The sequence below is a fragment of the Phycomyces blakesleeanus genome (genome assembly GCF_001638985.1).
Source record: "Phycomyces blakesleeanus NRRL 1555(-) unplaced genomic scaffold PHYBLscaffold_20, whole genome shotgun sequence".
Lineage (NCBI taxonomy): Eukaryota > Fungi > Mucoromycota > Mucoromycetes > Mucorales > Phycomycetaceae > Phycomyces > Phycomyces blakesleeanus.
The window spans coordinates 474,793-498,791 of record NW_017265153.1 but is presented as its reverse complement, the minus strand read 5'-3'; the positions used below and the strand labels follow the sequence as shown (position 1 = coordinate 498,791).

At 37.6% G+C, this 23,999-nt stretch overlaps 8 protein-coding genes across 8 annotated transcripts; 3 read left to right on the top strand and 5 right to left on the bottom strand.

Moving 5' to 3' along the window:
• Positions 1 to 1,950: 1,950 nt before the first annotated feature.
• Positions 1,951 to 3,705, bottom strand: PHYBLDRAFT_149060 (CCHC-type zinc finger transcription factor; the record flags this gene model as incomplete). Its single annotated transcript, XM_018432210.1, has 1 exon — positions 1,951 to 3,705. The coding sequence occupies one exon, from the start codon at positions 3,703 to 3,705 to the stop codon at positions 1,951 to 1,953; it is 1,755 nt and encodes a 584-aa protein (XP_018287919.1).
• Positions 3,706 to 3,860: 155 nt separating this feature from the next.
• Positions 3,861 to 4,422, bottom strand: PHYBLDRAFT_116015 (hypothetical protein; the record flags this gene model as incomplete). Its single annotated transcript, XM_018428492.1, has 2 exons — positions 3,861 to 4,250; positions 4,306 to 4,422. 2 exons carry the CDS (start codon positions 4,420 to 4,422, stop codon positions 3,861 to 3,863), a joined length of 507 nt encoding a protein of 168 aa, XP_018287918.1.
• Positions 4,423 to 6,224: 1,802 nt separating this feature from the next.
• PHYBLDRAFT_115842 (hypothetical protein) lies at positions 6,225 to 7,386 on the bottom strand (the record flags this gene model as incomplete). The annotated part of the gene is made up of 3 exons (XM_018428482.1): positions 6,225 to 6,542; positions 6,786 to 6,920; positions 7,069 to 7,386. 3 exons carry the CDS (start codon positions 7,384 to 7,386, stop codon positions 6,225 to 6,227), a joined length of 771 nt encoding a protein of 256 aa, XP_018287917.1.
• Positions 7,387 to 10,200: 2,814 nt separating this feature from the next.
• On the top strand, positions 10,201 to 12,740 carry PHYBLDRAFT_33712 (hypothetical protein). The gene is made up of 10 exons (XM_018440017.1): positions 10,201 to 10,382; positions 10,483 to 10,554; positions 10,785 to 11,111; positions 11,212 to 11,304; positions 11,417 to 11,548; positions 11,627 to 11,712; positions 11,798 to 11,975; positions 12,018 to 12,195; positions 12,289 to 12,420; positions 12,487 to 12,740. The coding sequence occupies exons 1-10, from the start codon at positions 10,371 to 10,373 to the stop codon at positions 12,669 to 12,671; spliced, it is 1,395 nt and encodes a 464-aa protein (XP_018287916.1). The 5' UTR covers positions 10,201 to 10,370; the 3' UTR covers positions 12,672 to 12,740.
• Positions 12,741 to 13,429: 689 nt separating this feature from the next.
• On the bottom strand, positions 13,430 to 15,518 carry PHYBLDRAFT_159708 (hypothetical protein). The gene is made up of 6 exons (XM_018434042.1): positions 15,447 to 15,518; positions 14,915 to 15,292; positions 14,712 to 14,850; positions 14,504 to 14,571; positions 14,313 to 14,373; positions 13,430 to 14,235 (listed from the first exon to the last, which is right to left on the bottom strand). Exons 1-6 carry the CDS (start codon positions 15,465 to 15,467, stop codon positions 14,024 to 14,026), a joined length of 879 nt encoding a protein of 292 aa, XP_018287915.1. The 5' UTR covers positions 15,468 to 15,518; the 3' UTR covers positions 13,430 to 14,023.
• Positions 15,519 to 16,192: 674 nt separating this feature from the next.
• Positions 16,193 to 17,144, bottom strand: PHYBLDRAFT_171896 (hypothetical protein; the record flags this gene model as incomplete). The annotated part of the gene is made up of 3 exons (XM_018436686.1): positions 16,193 to 16,339; positions 16,804 to 17,065; positions 17,131 to 17,144. 3 exons carry the CDS (start codon positions 17,142 to 17,144, stop codon positions 16,193 to 16,195), a joined length of 423 nt encoding a protein of 140 aa, XP_018287914.1.
• Positions 17,145 to 18,174: 1,030 nt separating this feature from the next.
• On the top strand, positions 18,175 to 19,081 carry PHYBLDRAFT_24938 (hypothetical protein; the record flags this gene model as incomplete). The annotated part of the gene is made up of 6 exons (XM_018439856.1): positions 18,175 to 18,332; positions 18,411 to 18,504; positions 18,599 to 18,614; positions 18,670 to 18,711; positions 18,780 to 18,823; positions 18,875 to 19,081. 6 exons carry the CDS (start codon positions 18,175 to 18,177, stop codon positions 19,079 to 19,081), a joined length of 561 nt encoding a protein of 186 aa, XP_018287913.1.
• A 531-nt stretch (positions 19,082 to 19,612) lies between these two features.
• Positions 19,613 to 20,849, top strand: carC (geranylgeranyl pyrophosphate synthetase; the record flags this gene model as incomplete). The annotated part of the gene is made up of 6 exons (XM_018440018.1): positions 19,613 to 19,654; positions 19,710 to 19,864; positions 19,913 to 20,178; positions 20,230 to 20,290; positions 20,339 to 20,417; positions 20,492 to 20,849. 6 exons carry the CDS (start codon positions 19,613 to 19,615, stop codon positions 20,786 to 20,788), a joined length of 900 nt encoding a protein of 299 aa, XP_018287912.1. The 3' UTR covers positions 20,789 to 20,849.
• Positions 20,850 to 23,999: the final 3,150 nt, after the last annotated feature.

Genomic DNA, 23,999 nt, shown 5'->3' with positions numbered 1-23,999 from the left:
CTTGGCGTAGTCCCCGAGATTGAGGCAAAGGGCGCGAGAGGAAGCCATTCACATTTATTTGCAATTTAGTAGAAAAGAAGAGGTTAGAGATCGAGGTGACAAGAGAGGAGGGAAATCGAAAGTGTGTCAGTACTTGGCGAAAATATTCCGGATGTACTCTATCATATGCTTTCTCCTGATCGAGGAGAAGTCCAACACCAGCTGATCCCTCCTTGGCGGCTTGTGCCATGACCAGCCTGGTCAGCATTCCATTATCGGCGATGAAGCGACCCTGAACGAACCCTGTCTGGTAAGGAGAGACAAGTGAAGTGACCGTGGTAATCATGCGAGCATTCAGCAATCGGGTAAATACCTTGGCATCGGTGTTGATCAAGGCAATTGGGCGCCAGTTCTTCAAAGAGGTGAGATCGCCCTTTTTTGGGAGCAGGCAAACGCAGGTGGATTGCCAGGATTCCGGAAAAATGCCTTTTGATAGGGCGTCGTTGTAGACTTCCGAAACCAGATCACCACAGACTGGGTGGTCTAGTATCAAGCGAAGGATCTCGTAGGGTAAGCCATCGGGACCGGGACTGCTAGAGGTTGGAGTGCGCGACGCACCAGAGCGAATAGTAGACAATGACAGAGGACGAGTGAGGGCAGTCTGCCGACTTTCTGACAGACCAAGGTCAGAAGGCAGGTGAGAGAGCAGGTCGTCCAGAGCAGATTGGTCGATAGGGTCCGGGGTATACAAGCCTTCATAAAAGGCGGCAGCTGCTTCGGTCATCTTTTCGGGGGTGGAACATATTTCGTTTGTTGCAGGGTGGCAAAGGCTGGCAATTGACTTGCGTGACTGACGAGTGGCGATGGTGCGCTTGAGATATCCAGCAGAGGTCTCACCTTGTTCCCGCCAGTGTTTCCCAGCCCTAAGGGACATGATCTCCACTCGTTCAAGTTGGACTTGCTGCAGAAGCCGCTCAACAATAGGCAGCTGAAAATTCTGTGCAGGCTGGTGTCGAAAACGGTGTATTAGTCTGTCTCTCCGTTGTTGCAGGCTTGCTTCCAGGTCGGTGAGAGAGGGTCGGAGGTGGCGAGAGAAACACTTGATAAAGCGTATGACTTCGCTCTTTATCGAGTCCCATCGTGCTTGAGGAGAGAGGTTTGCGGGAAGGGCAGGGATGAGGGTGGATAGAAGAGTGTTGAGGTCGGTGCAGAAAGATGTCAACCTGGCAAGTCGGGGGTTAGCACGCCAAAGTCCCTTACCAGAGGATTGGGTGGAAGGGAGAGCCAAGCGGACGGTCAACAGGCAATGATCGGACCAGTTTTGGTGAATATATCTCACCTGGGAGTCAGTAGTGCGAGGGTGAAGATCAGGAGAGGCAAGAATATAGTCGATTGTAGTGGAAGACAAGGCGCGATGAAAGGTGGGTTGTGGGTTCTGGCCAGGAGGAGTGACACAGTCAATCATATGGTTGTCCAGAAACTGGAGCCACGCTAGTGGGGCACGACGTCCGAGAGCGTAGTTAGAGTGAATGGCATGGTTAAAATCACCTAATAAAATGAAGTTGGAAGGATTGGATGGAATGAGGTCAGGTGTCGACAGTAAGGAAGAAAGAAAATCATAGCGGGGAGTTCGAGAGGCGGGAGCATAGATGACACCCATCTTGAATGGGGAAAATTTATTGTCAGTATGAGTGACAGTTGTAATGATGCACCTGCCGCAAGGACTAAATAAAGGGTCTGTGAGAATAATATGGGGGGAGAGGCATACAACACCACAGTGTGGCGACCATAAAGATGAAGATGACCGAAATTGTTGGTCAAAAGTGTCTTGAAGCATAGAAGAGGAGGCATGGGTTTCTTGCAGGGCTAGTATATCAATTCCCTGAGAGCGTAGGTGGCGTATAAAAAAGGAGCGTGATTCAGGGTGTCCAACTTTGGGTAGACCCCTACAGTTCATTGTGCCTATTTTTATCATTGGTTAATCTTGGCCTCTGCGTCGAGGGCTTTCTTGCTATGTGGGGGAGTGAAGCGAGGAGGTGAGAGGGATGTGTTGCGGCCTATTGGACGTACTGTCCGAGAAAACCGGAGATGAGAGAGGCGAGAGGCATTCTGAAGACGGAGAGTCCGAGCCTCGACTCTATCCGTGAAGTCAGTGATCATGTCGTCGTCTATCTCATCGTCCCAGCCCTTCACAGGAGTGTCAACAGAACGACTTCGGGGACGAGGGCCGGAGGACGTGGTTGTCGCAGATATTGTCGTGATGGCAGGGAGGGTTGCCGGTAGGGTTAGTTTTGCAGACTCAAGCAAAGCAGGTTTGTGCGGATTGTGCTTGGAAGCCTCGGATCCTCCGTAGGTGAGCGAGAGTGCAGTCGGAATCAGAGGCTTAGGCTCGCGGATAGGTCGATCGAGCTTAACGTTGCGGTGGGGGTGACGGGATCGCTTGTTTGAGGTCTTAGAAGTCTTGGATGGATCGGAGGAGTGCGGGCAATTGGCTTGCAGGTGGCCGATCTTGTTGCATCCAAAGCACGTTCGGGTTTCGGCTGGGCGCTTAGTGCACTGGGTGACTTCGTGTCCCATTTCCTTGCAATAAGTGCAGTGGGAGCCCATCGAAGGCCACTTACCGAGTATCTTTTGCGTAGCGTCGTATGCTATTTGGTACGTCAGGGAATCGGATGGCACCTCGTCAGTGGGGGTGTTGGCAAGGACAACATATCCAGAGCCGTCAAAAAACCCATACGTTTCGTGAACGGCAATCTCACGCACTTTACCAAAAGGAGACATACATTTCGTGAGCTGTGTAGCAAGTTCCGGATAGGGGACACGAGGAAGCTTGGTCAGGAAAACACGGCGAACAATTGTGCCAATGGGAACAGCCGGTTGAGCGGGAAAAGATGAAACGCCGACTACCAAAGGATGAGAGCACGCTCTCTCACAGTCAGCACTGGTAGCCAGGTGGAGCTCGCATGTATCAGGGGAATAGCGAGATCCAAGAGTGATTCCCATGTTAACTTCGCGAGGGTAAGCTGCGAGAAGGGCTCTCCAGAAAGGGTCGAAGTTGGGTGACGTTTTTGGTGGGGCGGTAAAGAATACAGAGAACTTAGAGGACCCTACACGCCAGGTACGTGGGGTTGTGTTATTTGTAGAGCTAAAGATAACATGTGGTTGCTTTTCGGTGAGTGGAGGTGCATTCTGTGTAGCTACTTGTGAGTATAGTGGTGTCAGAGTAGGTGAGATTGGTGTGAATGAGGTTGCCAATGGTGGAGATGAGCCAGTGGTGGAGGGGTTTTTGACCCCTGGTGGTTCCGGAGTGTTAGTGGAAAGAGCCATGTGCGATGTGATGTGATGTGATGTGGTGTGGTGTGGTGTGAAAGTTGCGATTTTCATTGTCATTGTCATTGTCATTTGTAAATAAATAGATACATAGATTACATAGATCTCTCTGCGGTGGACTCGCTCCAACATTTCGTCTTCTCCTGCCCCCGCAAGTTTCCCGTGTGGACATTGGTACTGCGGCAAATGTGTCCGTCCTGGTCCATTTCTGACGTTGCCTGGCTTCTCACTCGTACTCGGCTTTCTCCCTCCGTATCCTCCTCTCTCCAGATTGCGATTGCCTCCATCATGGTTCACACCATCTGGCGTGCGCACTGGGCATTTGTCTTTGACAACTCCCCCTTCCTCCCCAATGTAGTTGCAGCTAAGGCAGTGACTGCCATACATAAATCCCATGACCTCACCTTCCCTTAGCTAGCATATTTATCTCTTTCTTTCCCCTTCTGTAACTATCTTTCTCCAATTTTATTTTAAAAGGCCGCGCACTGTGTGCGTCGGCAGTACCAATAAATACAAAAAAAAAGTTTACATAGATTTATAGATAATTATATTTATTTCTTGTTTTCGCGATCCAGACGATTCTGTTCGCCTTGTTCGCCTTCTAGTACAGTCATGACTCCCTTGATCATCTTGTTGTAATCTTCGTCCTTTTGCTTTCTGACCTTGGCCTTTTCTCTGGCCAAGAACATGTTATCCTTGCGCAACTCACGCAGGGCTCCCTTCTTCTCCTTCTTGTGCTGGGCTGCAAGCTTGTTGGCCTGTGCACGCTCATGATCAGGATCATAGTGGCGATCCATAGAGTAGCCCTTTTCAAACTTGGGAAGGTGCTGAGCAATGGGTATGGGACGATGCATCTGCATTCGGAGGGGTGTCTTGACTCGCTTGTCCTTGCAGAACTTGATCTGGCGTTCTAATCTATTCGACAGTTCACCCAACACACTCTAAAAATTCAAATTAATCAAACGTTCAATTAATTAAAGTCCATAATTATCTTACCTCAATCTCGCTGTGCCATGATACTGTCTCTAAAATCCGAACAATATCAAGTGTCTGTTGGAAAAGCTCAACAAGAGCAGATGTGGAAGCATACAACTGCAATAATCGCTCAATCATCAAAACTGTAGACCGCAACAGTGTGAGGCGCATCTCGTTGCTGCCCTCTTCATTCTCCACATTCTCATCACCAAGTCGGCCAAGATCAAGCGATCCAATACTCTCAATCTCTCCACCAGTGCTGTCCTGAATATTAAGCTTGGCATTGTCGGACAGAGGGAATGTGCCAGGGACGCCATCCTTGAGGAACATGTCCTTGGGTGCAAGCATCACAAGAGAACGATGCAAGAAGTTCAAAGCCTCGGGTAACAGACGCTTTGATACGGATTGGTACTAATAGTAGCAATAACAAAACATGGTAAATAATCATTTCCTATTTGCCCCCATTTTTTTTGACATATATATATATATATATATTTACCTCGGAGAGCAATAATGTCAAGAACAATCCACGTCCAAGGTCAACCTCACTCTGAACACGGCACTGCTCAAGTGCCTGGGACATAAAGAGCATGGCTGGGGAAGCAATAGGATGTGTCAGATCAGAAGTCGAAAATACTTGGCCAAGCGAACGCAGGAGGGTGAGCTCTTCAACATCGGGCCACGAAGATGCCTGTCCATGGGTCATCTTTTGTGCCATTGTGGTGTGCATCTGCTGCAGCTTAGCATGGAATACTGTGGCAGCGGCCTCAGGAACCTGCTGGCCCATCTCAAAAACATGGATGCAGAGTGCATCAAGAGTCTCGGTAGGCAGAGGGCTCACGGTAGACGCAATATATCCAAGGTGTTCTACCAAAACACCAAAAAAGGCCGCAATCTTGGCCTTGTTTGCTGAATTCAGCTTGATGTGGTGCAGAACTCGGATACGTTTGGTAACCAAGACCGCATCTTCAACCTCAAGTCCCTCCATGATCTTCAAGAATTCGGCATGTGTGGTGGGGCAGGTGAAGGTGAATGGGACCTCACGCTTTTCAACATTTTTGGTAGGCTTTTTGGCAGTCTTTTTCACAAGACTTCCACTTGCACCAATTGTGTTTACATCATCCTCATCATCTTCATCGGCAAAAACAGGTGCTTCATCACCACTCTCCAAATCCTCAATGTCACTCTCTTCCTCATATTCATCTTCATCTTCATCTTCGCCTTCGCCTTCGCCTTCTTCATCTTCGTCTTCGTCTTCCTCATCATCATCTTCCTCGTCAGAAGAAGGAACAACACCGTTTTGGATATCCTCAAGTGTCAAACCACGACCGAGACGGTTCACTTCATCTTCCAATTCGGCAAGATAATCATCTCCAAGATCGTCACCCTGAGGAGCAGCAGACTTTCTCTTCTTACGCTTGCCCTTGAATCCTTCTTCCTCTTCATCAGACTCAAGTCCTTCCATACGTCTCTTTCTGGCACGTTCGGCCTTTTCGAGTTTCTGCTTCTCTTCCAGGGCAATTTCTCCCTCTGTCTTTGTACGATCAGTGGCCATGGCGCGCTTATCGTTTGCCAAGTCACGGAGTGCTTTATCGTAGTCGTCGTATTCGCGCTCTTCTTTTTCATCATCCCCAGCATCTGCCTTTTGTCCTTCTTCATGCTCGTTCTAATAATAATTATTATTATTAATATATACATTCTGTTTTATTTTATTTTTATTTTTGTTTTTACCTTTGCAAACAGCATATTCTGGGAAGGGAGGGGCTTTCTTGCGCTAGGCTTAGTGCTCAAAAGGCCTCTAATGTCATCAAGCTCGGAATCAAGATCTTGACGCATAGCTTCATCTTCCTGTTTGGCGTTCTGACGCTCATGCTACAAAAATAAAAAAATAAATCACAATATATATATATATATATATATATTTATTTGTAAGTAACAAATCATAATTTTTTTATATATGTATTTAATGATCTATTTACCTTGTAGAGTTTGCTCTTTGCAATAATCTCTTTCATGACTTCATTCTTGGACTTGTGGCGTTCACCATCCTCACCATTCTCCTTGTCACCTTCAAAACCACCAAAGTGCATTTTGTTGACAATGTTACGGTTGAGCTGTCCACTTTCTTCGTCGTCGCTGAGTTCCAGACCAGCGTCGTCAAAGTCATCCATGTCGCCGAGAGACTGGCCATAATGGGTCAAGTCAGCCTCTTCATCATCATCCAAATTGAACATGGATCCACCTGAACGAGCATTTCTCTAAAAGGAGAAGAATGCATTCTCGATTAGTTGACTAATAATTATACTAATGACGATAGAGAATTGACACATTGCTATCCTTATTATCCTTAATTTTCTTTTTGGGTGTATTAAAACAAGGTACACATCTTGAAACTACCAGAATAATATATATATATATATATATGTCTTTCTATCTCTCTATCTCTCATTATACATTTATATGTACTGAAAGTCGTGTATATATATATCCATATTTCTCACCTGCTTTTCTTTTGTGAATCTCTCCAACATCTTCTCTTCGGGTGTCAAGTGAGGGTTTGTTTCACCAAAACGTTTATCCACAATACCACCCACACGATGCTTTCCACGCAGCTCAGACAATAAGGTTTTCTTACGCTAAAATAATTAATTATTTATAAGACAAATGTCAATTTTTAAAAAAAAACGGTTTATTAATTAGTATTAATATTTGTTTTGTTTTGCTTCTGCTGCTGCTGTTGTTGTTGTTTTTATTACGATTTTTATTGATCGAATTACAGCTTACATTGTCTTCACCAATCTGCTTGCTCAATGTGGGTTTACCAACAGTACCCTTGACAGTACGTCCGACAATGTCAAACTTTGTGCGATTGACCTTGATCTCAAAGGGATTAAACTCGCCTCTGATCAGACCGAGCTTTTGATTGACTTCATTCTTGCCGACTTCAGAGGGGATTCCTCGCTTGCGGTCTTTTTTGGATCGACTAGCTTTCGACTGTTGACCGACTACACCGGCTGCCTTTAGAGAGTTTTTGAGTCTCTTGAGTGCAGATCCGCCGCTTCCCTTGGGTTGTTGTTGTTTTGTGGTTGAAGAGGCGACCATCGATCGTTTAAAGAAAAAAGAAGAAGAAGCAAAAAAAAAAAAATTAACAAATTGCTAATAGAGGATTTAGATTTAGATTTTTTTTTTTTCTCTTTCAATTTTTTTTTTCAATTTTTTTTTTTGGAAACAACAAAATAAATAAATTAATGCCATTCACCAGCGTACGAGGGAATTGTCGAGGGAATTGGATCGAGGGAATTGAAAGAAAAATTACTTTTCATAGTAATTTATTCGATTCCGAATGGATATATTTGTCAATTCCCTCGACAATTACATGGTCAAAAACACCATGTAATTGTCGAGGGAATTGACAAAATTTCTAAAATAAGGACTCTAGTTACAAAAAGGAATATACTAAACGACCATACTTTGAAAAAGCACATTTTATATAACCAAAATGAAACAAATCATTAACAAAAAAATAAAAATGGGCAGGGTATTTTAGTAAATAATTAAAAAACATATGCTGAATAACAATCGGAATCGTATATGACGTGGCTCAATTCCCTCGATCCAATTCCCTCGACAATTCCCTCGTACGCTGGTGAATGGCATAATATAAATAAATTACTATAAAAAAAACACTCAAATTTGCTTTTTGTTTCTGTGCTTTTTTTTTTATTAATAAAAAATCATAGGGAACTATGGGCAACTAAGTTTTTTTTTGCTGTGAAACGTGACAACGATTCCCAAAAAGGAAACTGTCTTTTTTTTATTTTCTCTCTTATTTTCTTGCAAGTTATCTCTCTCTCTCTCTTTATTTATTTATTTTAACATATATATATATAAATATAAAAGGACCAGACTATATAATGGTCTCTATCAGTTTTACTGTCCGTATAAATATACTTCTTGCTGTGTGTTGAAGAATGTTCAGTGTATAGTGTAGTTGAATAAAATCTTTTAGGTTACTGAATTGAAATAATATTCAAGGTTGATCTTTTCTCGCTTTAATTTATTACACCCTCCCAAATAAATAGATAGCTAGACAATGTATATATAATAACAATAGAAAAAGGGTAAAGGGACCAAAGCGCAGATCGAATGAGAAACATTTGACAGTATAACCGTCGTATACACTTTACACTAGATTACCGGATCTCGACATTCTTCTCTCAATTCAACTCAAGCCAATTGGTTTCTACACTTCTTATATTAATACTCATATATACATATCACTTGAGAACCTCCAATCGCAGTGTCTTTATGAAGATTTATGCAACTTTGCTCGTTCAATTAAAAGACCACAGTGAAAAACATACAAATATATGTATTGTATTTACAAGGACTGTCTCTTTATATCATTGCCCTATTTCTTTCACACTTGACGAAAAAGAAAGAAAGAAAGAAAGAAAGAGGATATTCTGTCTTTTTCTTTAAAAATATCAATTAAATTATATTAAATTACGGTGTAAGCAAGATGAGAATATTCAGGCAGCATTTTTATTTTTTATTTTTGTATCTAAACGAGGTAGACCGGTTGACCCCATTGGGACAGTTTAAGGAGCCATAGCCATACTATTCTTACAAAGAAAAAACCGTTCGTCTAAGGTTATTTAAACATTTGATACTAAAACAAAAACAAACACAAGTCATACAAAAATTGAAAACCTTGGTTCAAGTAAAATAGCAACCATTGCACTGTGTTGCTTAGTTTCCTTTTCTTTATTTCATACTTTGAATATACTCATCTTCTAACATTCATGATAATACTTCTTCCTAAAGTTTATTATATGGTCTTTATACTGCTATCGACTTTAAATATTCACTACCTATTTGCACTAGCAGTTTGTCTAAATTTAAGAAAGCCTTTCAAATTTCTGTAGCTGTCTTGATAGCCAAAAGTTCTCTTGTGTATATTCAAATGATATATGATATGATATTTTATCCCTAACTTTACATACTTCTCTACTGTTTATTTCAATTGGGCCCACAATTACCATTGTATATAGTATATACATAATAATATGTATATGATGATGACAAGAATGTTTCTGTTACCATTGAAGTCTTTAAAGCACCTAGAGCCCATAAAGTCATTAGAACCTCTAATAACCCTTAAAAAATCTAGAATCTTCCAAGTCTTTAAAGTCTTTAAAGTTTCTTGTTTTCAAGGTTTTCAAAGCTGCTAAATTCTTTGAATTATCTGATGTTTTTGACATAGTCAAAGGTTTATTTAGTAGAGAAATTAAATTTTCATTGATTTTTTTAAATTTAGATAGTAATTTAACTTTCAATTCTTATTATACATTTTTCTTAGTTTATGTGATTAAAGAAATAAAGTGGAGAAATTAGAGAATCTTTAGATTTCCATGTTGTTAGACAATGCGATTAGATTCTTCTCAAATGAAGAAACACTTTAGTCAGTAAACTACCTTCTTCATACCTTTCAAAAAGGCATTGTGTCCTATCTTTTAAATATCAGGCCAGTTTAAAGAAGTTCCTTGTTACTTTGTCCGTCTCTATTGTTCATCGCAAATGGAAACACAATTAAATCGTGAGTTGTCTGTGGAAGAGTAATTAATAAAATTGTTTTAAAAATATAGAAGGGTCAAATATAAGTCATGCGCAGAGATATCTCCCTTTCTTTTCAATAATATGTAAGATAAGATTGGCTCGCTTAATCACGTGTTCCACTAACCCTCATTCTTTTTAATACTGTGAAAAGAAAAGATTCACAGTCATTAGAGATCCGCCAGGGTGTGACGTTGAGTTGAATTAGTGAGTAGGTTAAGTGAATGAGTGAATTAACGAGTGTAGGTGTATGGGTGAGTAAAGTGGGAAACAGTGTTTTACCAAAAAAAGAAAAAAGAGGAAAAAAAAACACTTATTTTTATTTTTACTCTAATTTCACCTCTTCTCTAATCAGTCCTTCCAAATCAAGAAGAAGAATATCGAAAAACAATAGAAAGTGTTCATTCTCTATTGATTCCCTCCTTTGATATCTATATCCATATATAAATCATTTATCATTATCGTCAATTATGGAGTCAAATGTGTGTGTGTGTGTGTGTTTGCTTGTGCGATTATTATTCCCATAAACTGAATCGCCTCTTTGAACTATTTTTGCTTTTTTTTTAATTGTTTTCTGTTTAGAATTCCCCGTCAGAGACTGATACATTCTTGCAACAACAACAGGAGGAAGCTGGTCGTCGTTTATTTCAAGTGGTAAATATTCAAGCAATACCAATTTACAAGTATATATATATATATATATACATAAATGCACACATTTATATAAGCTCATTAAATAATCTAATCTAATTTAATCTAACATTAAAAAAAAAAACCAAAAAGAAATATAAATGAAAATAAAATACATAAGTTGCATTTATTAATTCCAAAATAATAATAATATGCATAAATACGCATATATACTCACACAAAATGAATCCTAGTTGAATGACACCGCTGGGTCAAATGCGCACGTAAATGCTGTCAGTGTCCTTGGCGCCATTCGCACACGTCCTTCGTTTCTCGAAACAGCAACTGCAAAAATCATGGATTCAAAGACAGTAGCTGATGTTGTGAACCAGTCTCAGCTTGTGGCAGAACAATTGATGCGCCTCGACGTGTTTGAACAAGTCAAGGTTTTGCTTGATCGGGCCTCGGACAGCGACCCCTTGGCAGCACCTGGATCAATTAATGTGGTTTATCAAGTAAAGGAAAAGAGTAGATTTTTTATCAAGACCGGAACAGAGATTGGCAACAACGAAGGAAATATGGTAAGAAAATAAATCTACAATTAATCCATACAATATTAGTGTCAGTAGTCTGTCTTCTTGCCTATAAAACTCAAAAATAACAACAATGATGATAAATTAGAATGGATCCGTAACTGTACGCAATGTGTTTGGCGGCGCAGAAGTACTAGAGACAGTGGCTTCCTTTGGCACAAGAAACAGTTCTTCTTTCCAGGTGCGTACGATTCGTATTTTTTTGATATAAACCAGAGAAACAAGAAAAACTCATATACACCTGTATATATGTATATGTATATGTATATGTATGTGTAAATTTTTTTATCCAGTTTTCGCTTGCCAAACCTGTCAATGCATCTCCTGACTCTAGATTGGATATTAATGCACACCATGTTCTCCAAAACAATGTCTTGATGAGCTCTTATGAAGAACTTTCCCGAGGTGTTGGTCTGCGTTACAAGGTAAATATACAAAAACAAAGATGCACTGTGGACAGTATGTATATGTGTAATGTTAATATATATATTCATGCTCTATAGACACTTTCTCGCTTTGGTTTCCACGAACTTAGTTACAACTGTATTTGGAGATCTATCGACAAGGTTTCCGATACTGCTTCTCTCAGGTACATATAAAGATATAGGAATAGATATATGGTACTTTTAGCTACTAAAAAATATTAAATTTTGGGACTTTTATTATTGTGCTAGTATCCGTAACCAAGTCGGCCAGTCTCTCAAATCTTCGATCAACCACACATTTATCCGTGAACGACGCGATGACATGCTTTTGCCTACTCGTGGACACTACATTCGTTTCTCTCAAGAATTGGCCGGTGTGATGGGAATCGGCAATGCAAACTTTGCCAAGGCTGAGGTGGAGACACAGGTGCACCAACAGTTTGGCGGTGGAAGTCTGTTGAGAAACAAGGAGGATGAGATTGTGGGAGTGCATCCTGGTGTTGTAATGAGCTTAGGACTGAGAGCCGGCTGGCTGGCCAACCTAAATGACGATCCAAAGGCTGCCACTGTGTCGGACAGATTCCACATTGGAGGACCCCTGTCTGTCCGAGGATTCAAAACAGGAGGAATAGGCCCTCGAGATTACCGTAAGTTTTGTGTATAATATGGGATGTGTTCAATTGAAAAGACCAGACAAATTGATGAACATATACGTGTGTAAAAAAAACAAAACAAAATAGGTGATGCTTTGGGTGGTGATGCCTATTGGTCTGCAGGCGTTAGTTTGGTTGCACCTCTGCCAAAACTCGAAGAAAAGCCTTTGAGAGCCCAATTGTTTGTTAATGCAGGTACATCTGTACCATTAAAGACAGGTAAAGACATGCTTATAAAAAATCACCCCAATATAGTAATAACAATAATGCTGGCTATAAACTTAGGAACAAATCCACAAGATGCTGCGCGTGCCCTCACAGAATCTCCCAGTCTATCCACTGGCTTTGGTCTCATCTTCCGCCACAGCATTGCCCGTATCGAATTAAACTACTGTATTCCTCTGACAGCTGCAAGAGGAGACCAAATTAGAAGAGGTCTTCAGCTAGGAATCGGATTAAACTTTTTGTAATAAACACTTTGTAGATACACTATAGACAAAAACAAACAAACAAAACAAAAGAAAGAGTATTTACAAACTAAACCAGAAATGTTGACGGAGTTGTCAAAGAAGATGGAAAGAGAAGGAGAATTATATGAGTGTGAATATGTGGTCACAAAACGCACACACACACACATACACTAGAAGATCCATTGTCTTGTTTTTTTTTCTGTTGCATTTTTTATTTGATTTGCTCAACACTAATCCCTAATGGCTCAATCAAATCCTGTCAGTGTAATCCGTTTCTTACACACAATTGAGCAGCTCAAGGTAAGATTTGATCTTTGATCAAAAAGGAGGTAATTGACATGATCTATTAGAGAACAAAACGAACTGGCTGGCTTGATTATGGTGTCAAAGGACCAGAGTCGATTGGTGATCACATGCATCGAATGGGTGTCATGGCAATGCTGATAAACGATCCTTCTCTTGACAGAGACAAGTAATATGATTTATTTGGATTGATAAATATGCTTACACAAGCTGTCAACAGGTGCATCAAAATGGCGATTGTTCACGACCTTGCCGAGGCTATCGTCGTAAGTCTTCCCCTTTTTTTTTTAGTGTTGAGTAGCATATTACAATAATCCCAATCACAACCAGCTAAATAGATATTTTTCTTACTATTGTTCTTTGCCGACATTATTAGGGAGACATTACACCTCATGCTGGTGTTAGTAAGCAGGACAAGTTCAATATGGAAAAGGTAATGCATCAAACACAATAAGAATAATAAAAGGATTATTTATTAACTGAATCGGGGGGGTTTTTTGTTTTTAATAATGTGAAGAGTGCTATGGATGGATTCCAGACTCTTCTCGGTGACACAGATATGGCACAAGAGATAACTGGATTGTGGAATGAGTATGAAGAGGCAATTACACCCGAGGCTTTGTTGGTTAAGGACCTTGACAAGTTTGAGATGATAGTGCAGGCTCTTGAGTACGAGAAATGTAAGTTGATACGATGTTCGTACACAATGTACTCATCATGCGCCTCTGTCGTCTGTAGCTGATGGCAAGAATCTTCAGTCCTTCTTCGATTCTACCCAAGGCAAGTTTATGCACCCTGTTGTTAAGGCATGGGCAGAAGCTCTTTATGCTGAGCGTGCTGGATCGATTTAAAAATAAAATAAAATAAAATAAAATATCACATAGACATTACACGGTAATTTAATAGTAAAGAATTTGATGGTGTGGAGAGATGGACTGAGAAAGGAGAAAAGGGGAGAAAAGGGGAGAAAAGGAGATAAGAGAAGAATTGAGAGTTAAAAGAGGTATTGAATTATTGTATATACAATATATATATATATATAATTTTTTTTAAACCATGGCTTCAGCATTGGGCTCAGCCCCGATGATTCTTTCCATCTTCCGTGCCCTGACGTATTCAGCCACGGAGCGAACGATGATAAACCAACCCAACATCATCAAGAAATATGCAATGATATTTGCATTTTCATCATCTTCATTTTCCTCAGTGTGAGTCTCTCCATAATTGTCTCCATAATTTAGATTTTCGTTCAATGAACCACCTAAGCAACGGATGAGATTGTTAATACAATCTACACACCAACAATCTACAAAGATATATATATATATTAATACTCACGACTCCGGATATAAAAGCCTGTTTGGACCAATGATATGCCGAGACCTGCCCGAGAACCTTGCTAAAACCCCCCAAAATAAATCATAATAAAATAAGTATATAATTATTAAAGAAGAGAAAAAAATCGAGCTTTTTGAATACGTTCTGATAAATGTATACGCATTGAAACTATCATTATTGTTTTTACTAACCTTTGCAGCGTGTGAAGTGTGTAAAAGATAAGTTAACATAAAACCAACAAATTGGAAGCTTGCAGAGACTACATCAAATGAAAATCAAATCAAATCAAATCAGATTACACAATGTTTTTGTTTCAAGATTTGAAAATAATAATAGCAAAAAATATTATATAGTATAAATTAGGTGCAACAAGAGGCTTCTTTTGATTTGCCCACGTACCAAGCAAATTCCAGACAAAACTTAATATGTTTCCTACGGGCATGCCTTCAACCATTACATAGTCACCCATGCCTGCCGGAGCAATAATGGTTGTTTGCCAATAAGGTGGAGTTGAGTCTGCCGCAGCTTCATCGTAAGCCTTATATATATATATATATATAATTATGAGAATCAATTCAAATACAATTTAATATACGACTTACAGGCGGTGTCTCATCCACTTTGGTTCTTTCAGATTCAGGTTTAGCAGCCATATTAGAGAATACTCCATCATTGCTCACTGGCAACACTGCTGGACGATTGTTGATAGACGATCTTGGTTGTCTTGGTTGTGGGGTCGAAGAACTAACTTGAGCAGATGTGGTTTGGGGTGTGTAGCTGGGTTGAATTAAGCGTTGAGATTCGCTGTGGTCATTGTCATCAAAATGTTCATCAAAAGATTCCTCGAGATCGTTTCGTTGTTGAGACTGTGCAGTTAATGCGACTTCTTCTTGTGGGCGAGATACTGATAAGGATTGCCTGGAAGATGTATGGCTGTTTAAAGCCTGCTGAACCTCAAGTGGATCATCAAGTGTAGACAACTAACGAGGTAGAAATAATTAATGTTAAAAAGTGTAAGAAAATAAAAGTAAAAAAGAAAGAGAAATAGGTTTAATTGCTGATTCCAAGGATTCTAATTCAAAGTAGCCGGACAATTTCTTATTCTTTTTTTTGTTTTTTTTTACTGTTCTTTACTTTTTGGTATCTGCTGCCCATTACAAACGATTCTATTGAAAATAATTAAATATAAAGAAATGTGGTGAATGAATTAGAGAGGGAGAGGGAGAGAGAAAAAAGAAAAGAAAGAGAGAGAAAAAGAGAAATTAAGAGAATTGTAAGAAATACAGTAAAACACATTTATAAATCACTATTCCCTAAAAGTAACGTCGTGCCAAGATATCGTATTTTGTATTTTTTTTTTGTATTATAAATTTCCGAAATTTGCGATGTTAATTTCAGAAAATAATATATTTATATGTTTTTTTTTTGGGGGGGAGAGGAGGGGGGCGACTTTCTTTTCTTATTCCTTTAATTTTACGTACTTTCTCTAAAACATTGAAAAAGCTAGAAAACCCTCCAAACAAATGCTGTGATCACTCTTTTGATTATCTTCTTTTGAGTGTCACCAGACCCCCAAAGCCTAATAAAATGCTTCTTACAAACAAAAAAACGTACTTTCTCTTTTCTGCGTTTCGAAAAGATTTTTTTTTTACTAAACTTCTATTATAATTACGCTTTTGTATAAATATATATACACATTCATTGGTCAGCTTCAATACAAACTACTGATTGATTGGTTTTCTACGCCTGGTTTTTCTGTATTTATTGGACGGCTTTGTATTGAAGTTTATAGAGTGACCATAACAAACACTTACCTTTTGTGTGAGCTTGTTAATATCACATAAAAACGTGGCCCTCTCAAAATGGTCACTCTTTTTTAATTATTTTAGATCACGACGAAAATGGCGCACAGAGCACATCTTTAAAACCATAGTAATTAATGAGCAAACCACAAGCCATACACTGATAGATGTAGAACTTAATATTGTCAACCGATCTATCAAGTGAAGATTGATTCTCTGACACTCCTATTTACTTTATTTATAATAATCTTAGTCTTTATCTTTATCTATCTTTATCTTCTTCTCTATAGCTCTATCATCTGACATCTTTTTTCTGTCTATGGGTTCAATGTACGCTTCATACCCGAAAGTAATTAACAGAAAGCACGCTATGAAATAATTCTGTTGTTATCTCTTGTAATAGGCCTATCAGGAAAGTTTCTGTGAGAAAAGCCAGTCGACTTAAGCTTCACTGGGATACATTTAATAATCTATTTGAAGAAGAAAAAAGGGAGAATACCACTCATTTCCCATAGGATACATTAAAATGGCTAATCTTTTTGGAAGAAATATGTATGTAGAGTTGTTTGTCTGTCTGTGCAAGGATATCCAAAACTATTTAAAATCCTATACTCGGACGTTGAGCTAGGATTTAAAGAAGGCTTATTATTATTTTATAGTTCGTATGCAAGACCTAACCAGTAACTTACTGAAATAAGGCTAAAAAGAACTTCGAGTGTCACCTGCACGAGAACATTTTGAATATCCTCCGGAACATTCACAAGATAGCGTCTAAGAAACCCAATGCAGACCTCATCCAAGCTGGTATTATCCAACTGTACTAAAAAGAGAAGTGAAGGAATATCAGGAGAAGGAGAGCCACTGGAGTTACGAGGGTAAATACAGTTCTTGTCGAAAACATTAATAAAACCAAAGTGCTCAAGAGATTCAAAAATCAGTCGATAAACAAGGCTGAAAGAAATAATAACATAAGCTGCTTGAAAACCCCGTAAGTATTAAAAAAAGCTACTTTCTACCCTTTTCCAAGCATTAACTTCAACTGGGCCAAGTCTTTTTTAACCTACTTCTCTCTCTCACATTTTCCTTCTCAACAAATTTGGAGTTAAAAAAGGTCTTACTGGTCACTTTGATATTAATGCTTGTAAAGATTTGAAATCAGTAGACAGAAGTACAAAGCCCAAGATCAATCGTACACATGTCAATGCAGCCTTGTACTGCAACAATAAAACTTTTATAAGTTGAGCAAGTTCAAGAAAATAACTCTTTGACAATACTCGCAAATTGCAGGGGTATAATAAGGGTGATGATAATGACGATACTTATAGTAAAGAAGAAGATAAAGAAGACAAAGAAGGGAAAAAAAAGCAATGATGAGCATGGTCAAAAACCCTGTCAAAACTACAAAGCAGAACCGCGCTTTTGTTACAGACTACTTGGTCTAAGACAAATGGTGTTCGTCAGCATACGGAGAAAACTCATCCAGGAATAGAATCAAATCAAGAATTACATATATAGGTAGTTTTATACTTTATATAAAAATTATTCTCCTATCATTTTCACTTTATTCCAAAAACGTAATTTGATTTTAAAAGTTTGCAGAGCTCAGACGGATGGGATGAAAAACAAATCATACCTCCCAAAGTCAATTTGACGTTATATTAGAGATAATTTCAACACTAGGTGTATAATGAAATATACCTTCAGATTTCCCATAGCGATTACAATATAATCCTCTCTACTCAGTATTCTATATGCTTTTTTATTTTATTCTTTAATCTTGCAATTTCTGAGGGCAGGTTAGAAGTAGCTAATGTTTCTTGCATTTTTGGACAGTTGACTGCGTTCTGAGTTGACATATATTTGGATTGAAAAACCATTCTGCTTGGGATGAGTTTATTCCGTATGCTGGTGAACACCATTGATTAAATTTATTTGGACATTTCAACATGGCAATGACAGAAAAGCAAACGATGGAAAAGAATACCACAGTATCCCTTGCAGTTACCACATCATTCCCTCGACCACAACCAATATTAACATCCAATCCAAATTGGGGTGTAATGAATGAGTTCATCGTTCAGGATGATCAAGAACTATATCAAGAAGCCTTGATTCCACCCGAGAATTTTAATATGGTGTGCCAGCATGTCTATCGAAGTTCCTTTCCCAAGAAGAAGCACTTTTGTTTTCTCAAAAAGCTACAACTCAAGAGTGTCTTGTAAGTTATACATATTTCTCCTTTTTTTTTAAAAAAAAAAAAAGAGTCAATATTTGGTATAGCTTACACTATTAATAGAACCTTGATTCTTGAAGACTACCCAGAACAAAATATGAAATTTTTAGAAGAGGAGGGCATAAAGTTTCTTCAGTTTGGTATAGCTGGTAACAAGGTAATTTTAACAGAATTGCTAGCAGTAATAATTAGAAGGCGTTTGGTATTATCATATCAATAAATATCATATATATATATTGTTTATTTGGCAGGAACCCTTTGTTCAAAGTAAGCTATTCAAAAAGATATCGCTAGTACCTGCTCTGACAATCTGCTATTGTAGTCCCAGACGATAAGATCAGTGCTGCATTAGCAGCAATATTAGGTATATATATATTCTATTCTTTATTTTATTTTAATAAAATAATTATAAAATTTACTCACACAAAACAGACAAGCGAAATCATCCAATGCTGGTCCATTGTAACAAGGGAAAGGTAGTACTTAATTCCATCTTTCATTACTCTAGCATTAATCTTCCTGTCTAGCATCGAACTGGGTGCTTAATAGGCTGTCTACGTAAAGTCCAGAACTGGAGTCATACATCAATCTTTGATGAATACAGGAGGTTTTCTCATCCAAAGTCCCGATCTATGGATCAGCAATTTATTGAACTGTATGACTCAAATCAAGTCTGGCCCTTGGTAGATAGGCGATACTTACCGCGTTGGCCAACATTAGGTAAGCCATCTTAGTATGACTAATAGCTTGCTAATTTTATTTATTTATTGAAAATAGCCGATCCTCTCATCTAGTATATATATACACATATATATAAAGTATTTATGATAAATAGTGAAAATTCAACATATAAACTCTGGTAAAAAAATGAACCTAATCAACCAACCTTATAAAGATCTGGTTTATTCAGGTTTTCTGTACAAACTATATTAACCAGTAATTAGTGTTTGGTAGTGAGAAACTAGAACTTAAAATAGCAATTAAGTCTAGCCCTTGAGCGTACTATATTAAATAGACTCGACGGAAAATAATTCACACACAACAACAACAACGAAAAACAACAAAAGCATGTTACAGGATACATACACGTTTGAAAGACAAAATTTATTTTTACTGTGTACCAAATCAGTATTCCTTTAGGTTTCACCAATCGATCATACTTTGATCGATTCATCGTTTATGAATGGCACTTTTGACTCCGTTTTCATATAAATCGTTAAGATAATTAAGCACCTACTCTTTCTTTCTCTTCTTTACAATTTATCATGACAGCCTCGAACGAGATCAAAAAACCATCATTTGATGAAGTAAGGTCATTGTTCCTTTCAATATATATATTGATTTGTTTATCTATCTGTACAGATTCTTCTTGAGCCCTATTATTATCTTTTGTCTCAGCCTGGAAAAAGTGTTCGAACAAAGTTAATATCAGCCTTTAACCTTTGGCTCAATGTGTCTGAAGATACTTTAAAGGCAATCACAAAGGTTGTTGAAATGCTTCACACTGCCAGTCTAATGTAGGTTTAGCATTTCACATTGAGTCAATCTAATTCATTTCATTTTAGGATTGATGATGTCCAAGACGATTCAGTGCTGCGTCGTTCTGTTCCAGTAGCCCATAATATTTATGGAATACCCCAATCTATCAACTGCGCAAACTACGTTTACTTTCTAGCCCTACAAGACATTCTGAAACTTAATGATTCCACAATGGTGACCGTATACACAGAAGAGCTCATCAATCTTCACAAAGGCCAAGGAATCGAATTATTTTGGCGTGACTCTTTAACGTGCCCCACAGAACAAGAGTATATTGACATGGTCAATAACAGTACGTAATTGTTTATATACAAGTCAAGTATAAACTAAATATTATGCACAGAAACCAGTGGGCTATTACGCTTGGCCGTTCGTTTAATGCAAGCAGCCAGCGAAAGTACAGTGTAGGTTTCTAAATGCTACAGAGAAAACATTACTTACACAGTATATAGTGATTATACACCGCTTGTAAATATGATTGGAATTCACTTTCAAGTACGAGACGACTATATGAACCTTCAATCTCAAGAGGTAAGCAAACCCAAAATTAAATCGAGTAATTAATATAATTTTGTATGTGTGTGTGTGTATGTGTTTCATTTTAGTATTCTCAAAACAAAGGATTCTGTGAAGATCTTACGGAAGGAAAATTCTCTTTTCCGATAATACATTCTATCAGAGCTGATAGATCAAACCGACAGCTACTCAACATAATTAGTCAGAAACCAACCTCAATTGAAGTCAAGAAATATGCACTTGAAATTATTAGACGCACAGGAAGTTTTGAGCATGTTAAAAGCTTCTTGGCAGCGAAAGAAATTGAAATGCAGGAAGAGATCGAGCGTTTGGGTGGTAACCCCTTGTTAGAAAAGGTTGTTTCTGGGTTATCGCTTTCCAATTAAGATTATATTCAAGAAAATAAAACCCAAAAAAAAAGAAGAAACCTTTGTGTGTGTGCTTTTGTTTGTTTGTTTGTTTGTTTGTTTGTTTGTTTGTTGGTGTGTATGAATAGATCTATAGCATATACAAACAACATAGATCGTTTCGGGTACATATAATATACTTTCGTCAATTATTCGCGAAATGTTGATATTTTTTCACACATAAAAAAACAATATGAATCTATATCGTATACTAAACTATCGACCTCTTTAATAAAATAAAATCAATAGTAAGACGATGAAGGTTCAAATACGCACCTTCTATTTGGGTGATTCTCATACGGTTTTCACCCTGTGTATCCGGTCACATATTCATTTAAGCTTAGACAACTATGATGCAATGTTTTCTTTCCCAAGGTTCATATGGTATATTGTGAAAATATAAATCCATGAAATTAACAAAAGACTTTTATGCCTTCTTGTGCTGTAATTATTCATACAACTTTAAACAGAGAATATATGAAATTTTGGTATGTTTGCTGTCATTAGATATTATCTTCATATTTTTAATTATATATAAGCTGTAACTTATAGAGGTTATGACAAAAGTGACTACAGTAGCGGAAGAGTTCGACAATACCCATACTTTATATCTAGATCTCGTAGAGATAAAGTAATACAGCTTGAGTACCATTCAAAACAGCTTCTAATGCTTACGTTTAGCTTATTCTAAAAAGAAATGGCTGGATTAATGCGCAAGAAAGAAAAATAAGAAAAGGGAAAAGAAAGGAAGTAAGAATGTTAAGCCAAAAGCCAGTTAAATCCACAAGAACTCTGGAACTTGGTATCAAGTATTAAGCTAGATCATACAAAGTCAGCAAAATATGCAGATATTTTGAAGGATGACTATTTTTATTAAAGCTGTTGCTTGTTTGATCCTTCCAAGACTAAGCTCTAGAGATACTTATATTTAATATTTCTAGTTAACTCCTGGCTTGATTGTATATTAACCGGTGATATTGCAAGAGACACTGGGTTAAAATAACTGGATTAATGAGAGTAATGTTTTATGTATAAACCCAATTACTTGCTTCAAACATTCAATTTCTACACTATGGTAAAAAAAAGGGGGATTTTGATGGTGATTTCAGAGGTGATTCTAGGGGACGCTTTTCAAAAATACCCCTGTTTTGACCCTTTATTTTCATCGAAAGCAATGCATCTCCACTCTCTTGCGGATTCGCCTTTGACCGATATATAGGATATAAAATTCGACCTTAAAATAACCCTTAAACCCTTACAAAACTAGCAAAAAATAATAATCTCCCATTAAGAATGCCCTTTTTCTTACCATAGTGTATAAAACGTTTCGAGCAAACATTCATATTGCACCAAGTAATTATTCACTAAATTGTATCAAAAATTGAAGTTCTTGGCATTACTTGGCATAATTTGACTTACGAAAAAAACCTACGATTTCTGAGATATAAATCGTAGACTTTATATAAAGCTGAAGCAATATTCCTAATCGTCCTCCACCAACTAAGTATCAGAATAGTTTACTTCCAGAGTATTATATATGGTTATCAAGCGTTCTAATGGAGACAGCTGATTGTAAGAATATAATTGTTGGAATACTTTAATCAATGCTCGCTTTATGACTGTTTTATTAAATTGATACAACGTTAGAAGAAGTAATATATATTTTATATTTAATTGTTAATAGAAATGTCGGCTAGTATCTACATATCCAGAATGACAAATATCTACGGGAATAATTGTCAAAACTTATTACTATCAATTTATGCCCGGAGACAGTAGCTAACGGTTATAATATGCTGGAATAGGTAGTACACCAAATCAATAATATATCAATAATATTTCCCAGCATTGTACTTTATTAAGCACACCAAATCCTATTGTTGAGGAGCAATTGCATTATGAAAAAGAAATAGATTTGGAGGGAGGTTCCAAAAGAGATTCTCTGTTTCTTTCTTTCTTTCTTTCTTTTTTACTGCCTATCATATATGCTCCTGTACATTACCCATACATCGTATGTTGGATTTTATTAACAACAATATATTTTTCGATCGATGAATTTGGTACGTCTAACCACTATCATTTATATTTCCAACCATATTTTTTTTAAAAAAAAAGTTTAGGCAAATCCTCAAAGCCCTCGCCTATACCGTCTCTCTAAAACACCAAACGTAACACATTATGATATTACGAGGTAATATACCCTAGAGTATAAATATTGTGTATAATAACATCTACTAGAACCATGGTGAATATGTTAAGTGAGCATTTTCTCTAAACAAGATGGTTGTTTTTATAGCTACCTTACGAATGAGATTTGATTGAAAAATAATATACATATAAGCTTAGACACTTTCATATTTAAATTCCAAGCATTCTATAGCTTTATCCAGCTACTGCCCTCTCACATTTATGGCACTATGTAAGTATATAGTTAAAAACTATATCTAGGGACTTTTATTGGATAGAGTAGGCGCATAAATGAGAAATTAAGTAGGTGTATACATAAAGAAGTATGATTTTGTATATATATAGTAGAAAATTTAGTAAAAGCCCCGTACTTATTATATACGCTAGTATTTTTATTTATACTATAGTTATAAGGTCCTTTTTCTCATCTTGTGTATGCTCATCTGGATTTTTGTTTATTGTTTATATAGCTATAGTGTTGTATATATAATGTATTATAAAACAAAATCTTATGGCACATTAAGATATAATTTGAAGTAAAATCTATTTGAATAAGCTCAGTACAAACCACTCTTTCCAAGCTCTCTCTGTTAAGCTGGCTTGGTTAATAAAATGAATTAGTATAAGGTACAAACCGTAATATAATGACTAACCTATCTTCTTCTTCTTTTTCTGGAGACCCTCTCTACAGCTTATCTGGTTTTGAGAATAATCTAGCAGATAAGGAGGAATATATTTAAATTGTGATAAGTAATCAACAATCTTTTGTGTAGCCTTTTTCACTGAAAACTTGACCTATATTTGTATATTTAATTATCCTGTGAGTATCCACCCACACACATATATAAATATATAAATGGTTTGCCAAGACCATTTCATGAAACGTGGAAAAAAAACTATCCAATAATCGACAATAAAATAGCCGACATCAAGTTTATATTGGATTTTCGACAGTAAGCAGAGAAGTTATAGCCAAGTGGACAAAAGCGTTAATGCTATTCGT

Coding starts and splice junctions, on each gene's coding strand:
- PHYBLDRAFT_33712 (XM_018440017.1), top strand. Junction 10,555..10,784: donor GTCGTCGTTTATTTCAAGTG/GTAAATATTCAA, acceptor AATGAATCCTAG/TTGAATGACACCGCTGGGTC. Junction 11,976..12,017: donor AGGCTGAGGTGGAGACACAG/GTGCACCAACAG, acceptor TTGAGAAACAAG/GAGGATGAGATTGTGGGAGT.
- PHYBLDRAFT_159708 (XM_018434042.1), bottom strand. CDS start 15,467: ATGGGCAGCAGATACCAAAAA. Junction 14,572..14,711: donor TTTTGTCTGGAATTTGCTTG/GTACGTGGGCAA, acceptor CATTTGATGTAG/TCTCTGCAAGCTTCCAATTT. Junction 14,236..14,312: donor AGGCTTTTATATCCGGAGTC/GTGAGTATTAAT, acceptor TCCGTTGCTTAG/GTGGTTCATTGAACGAAAAT.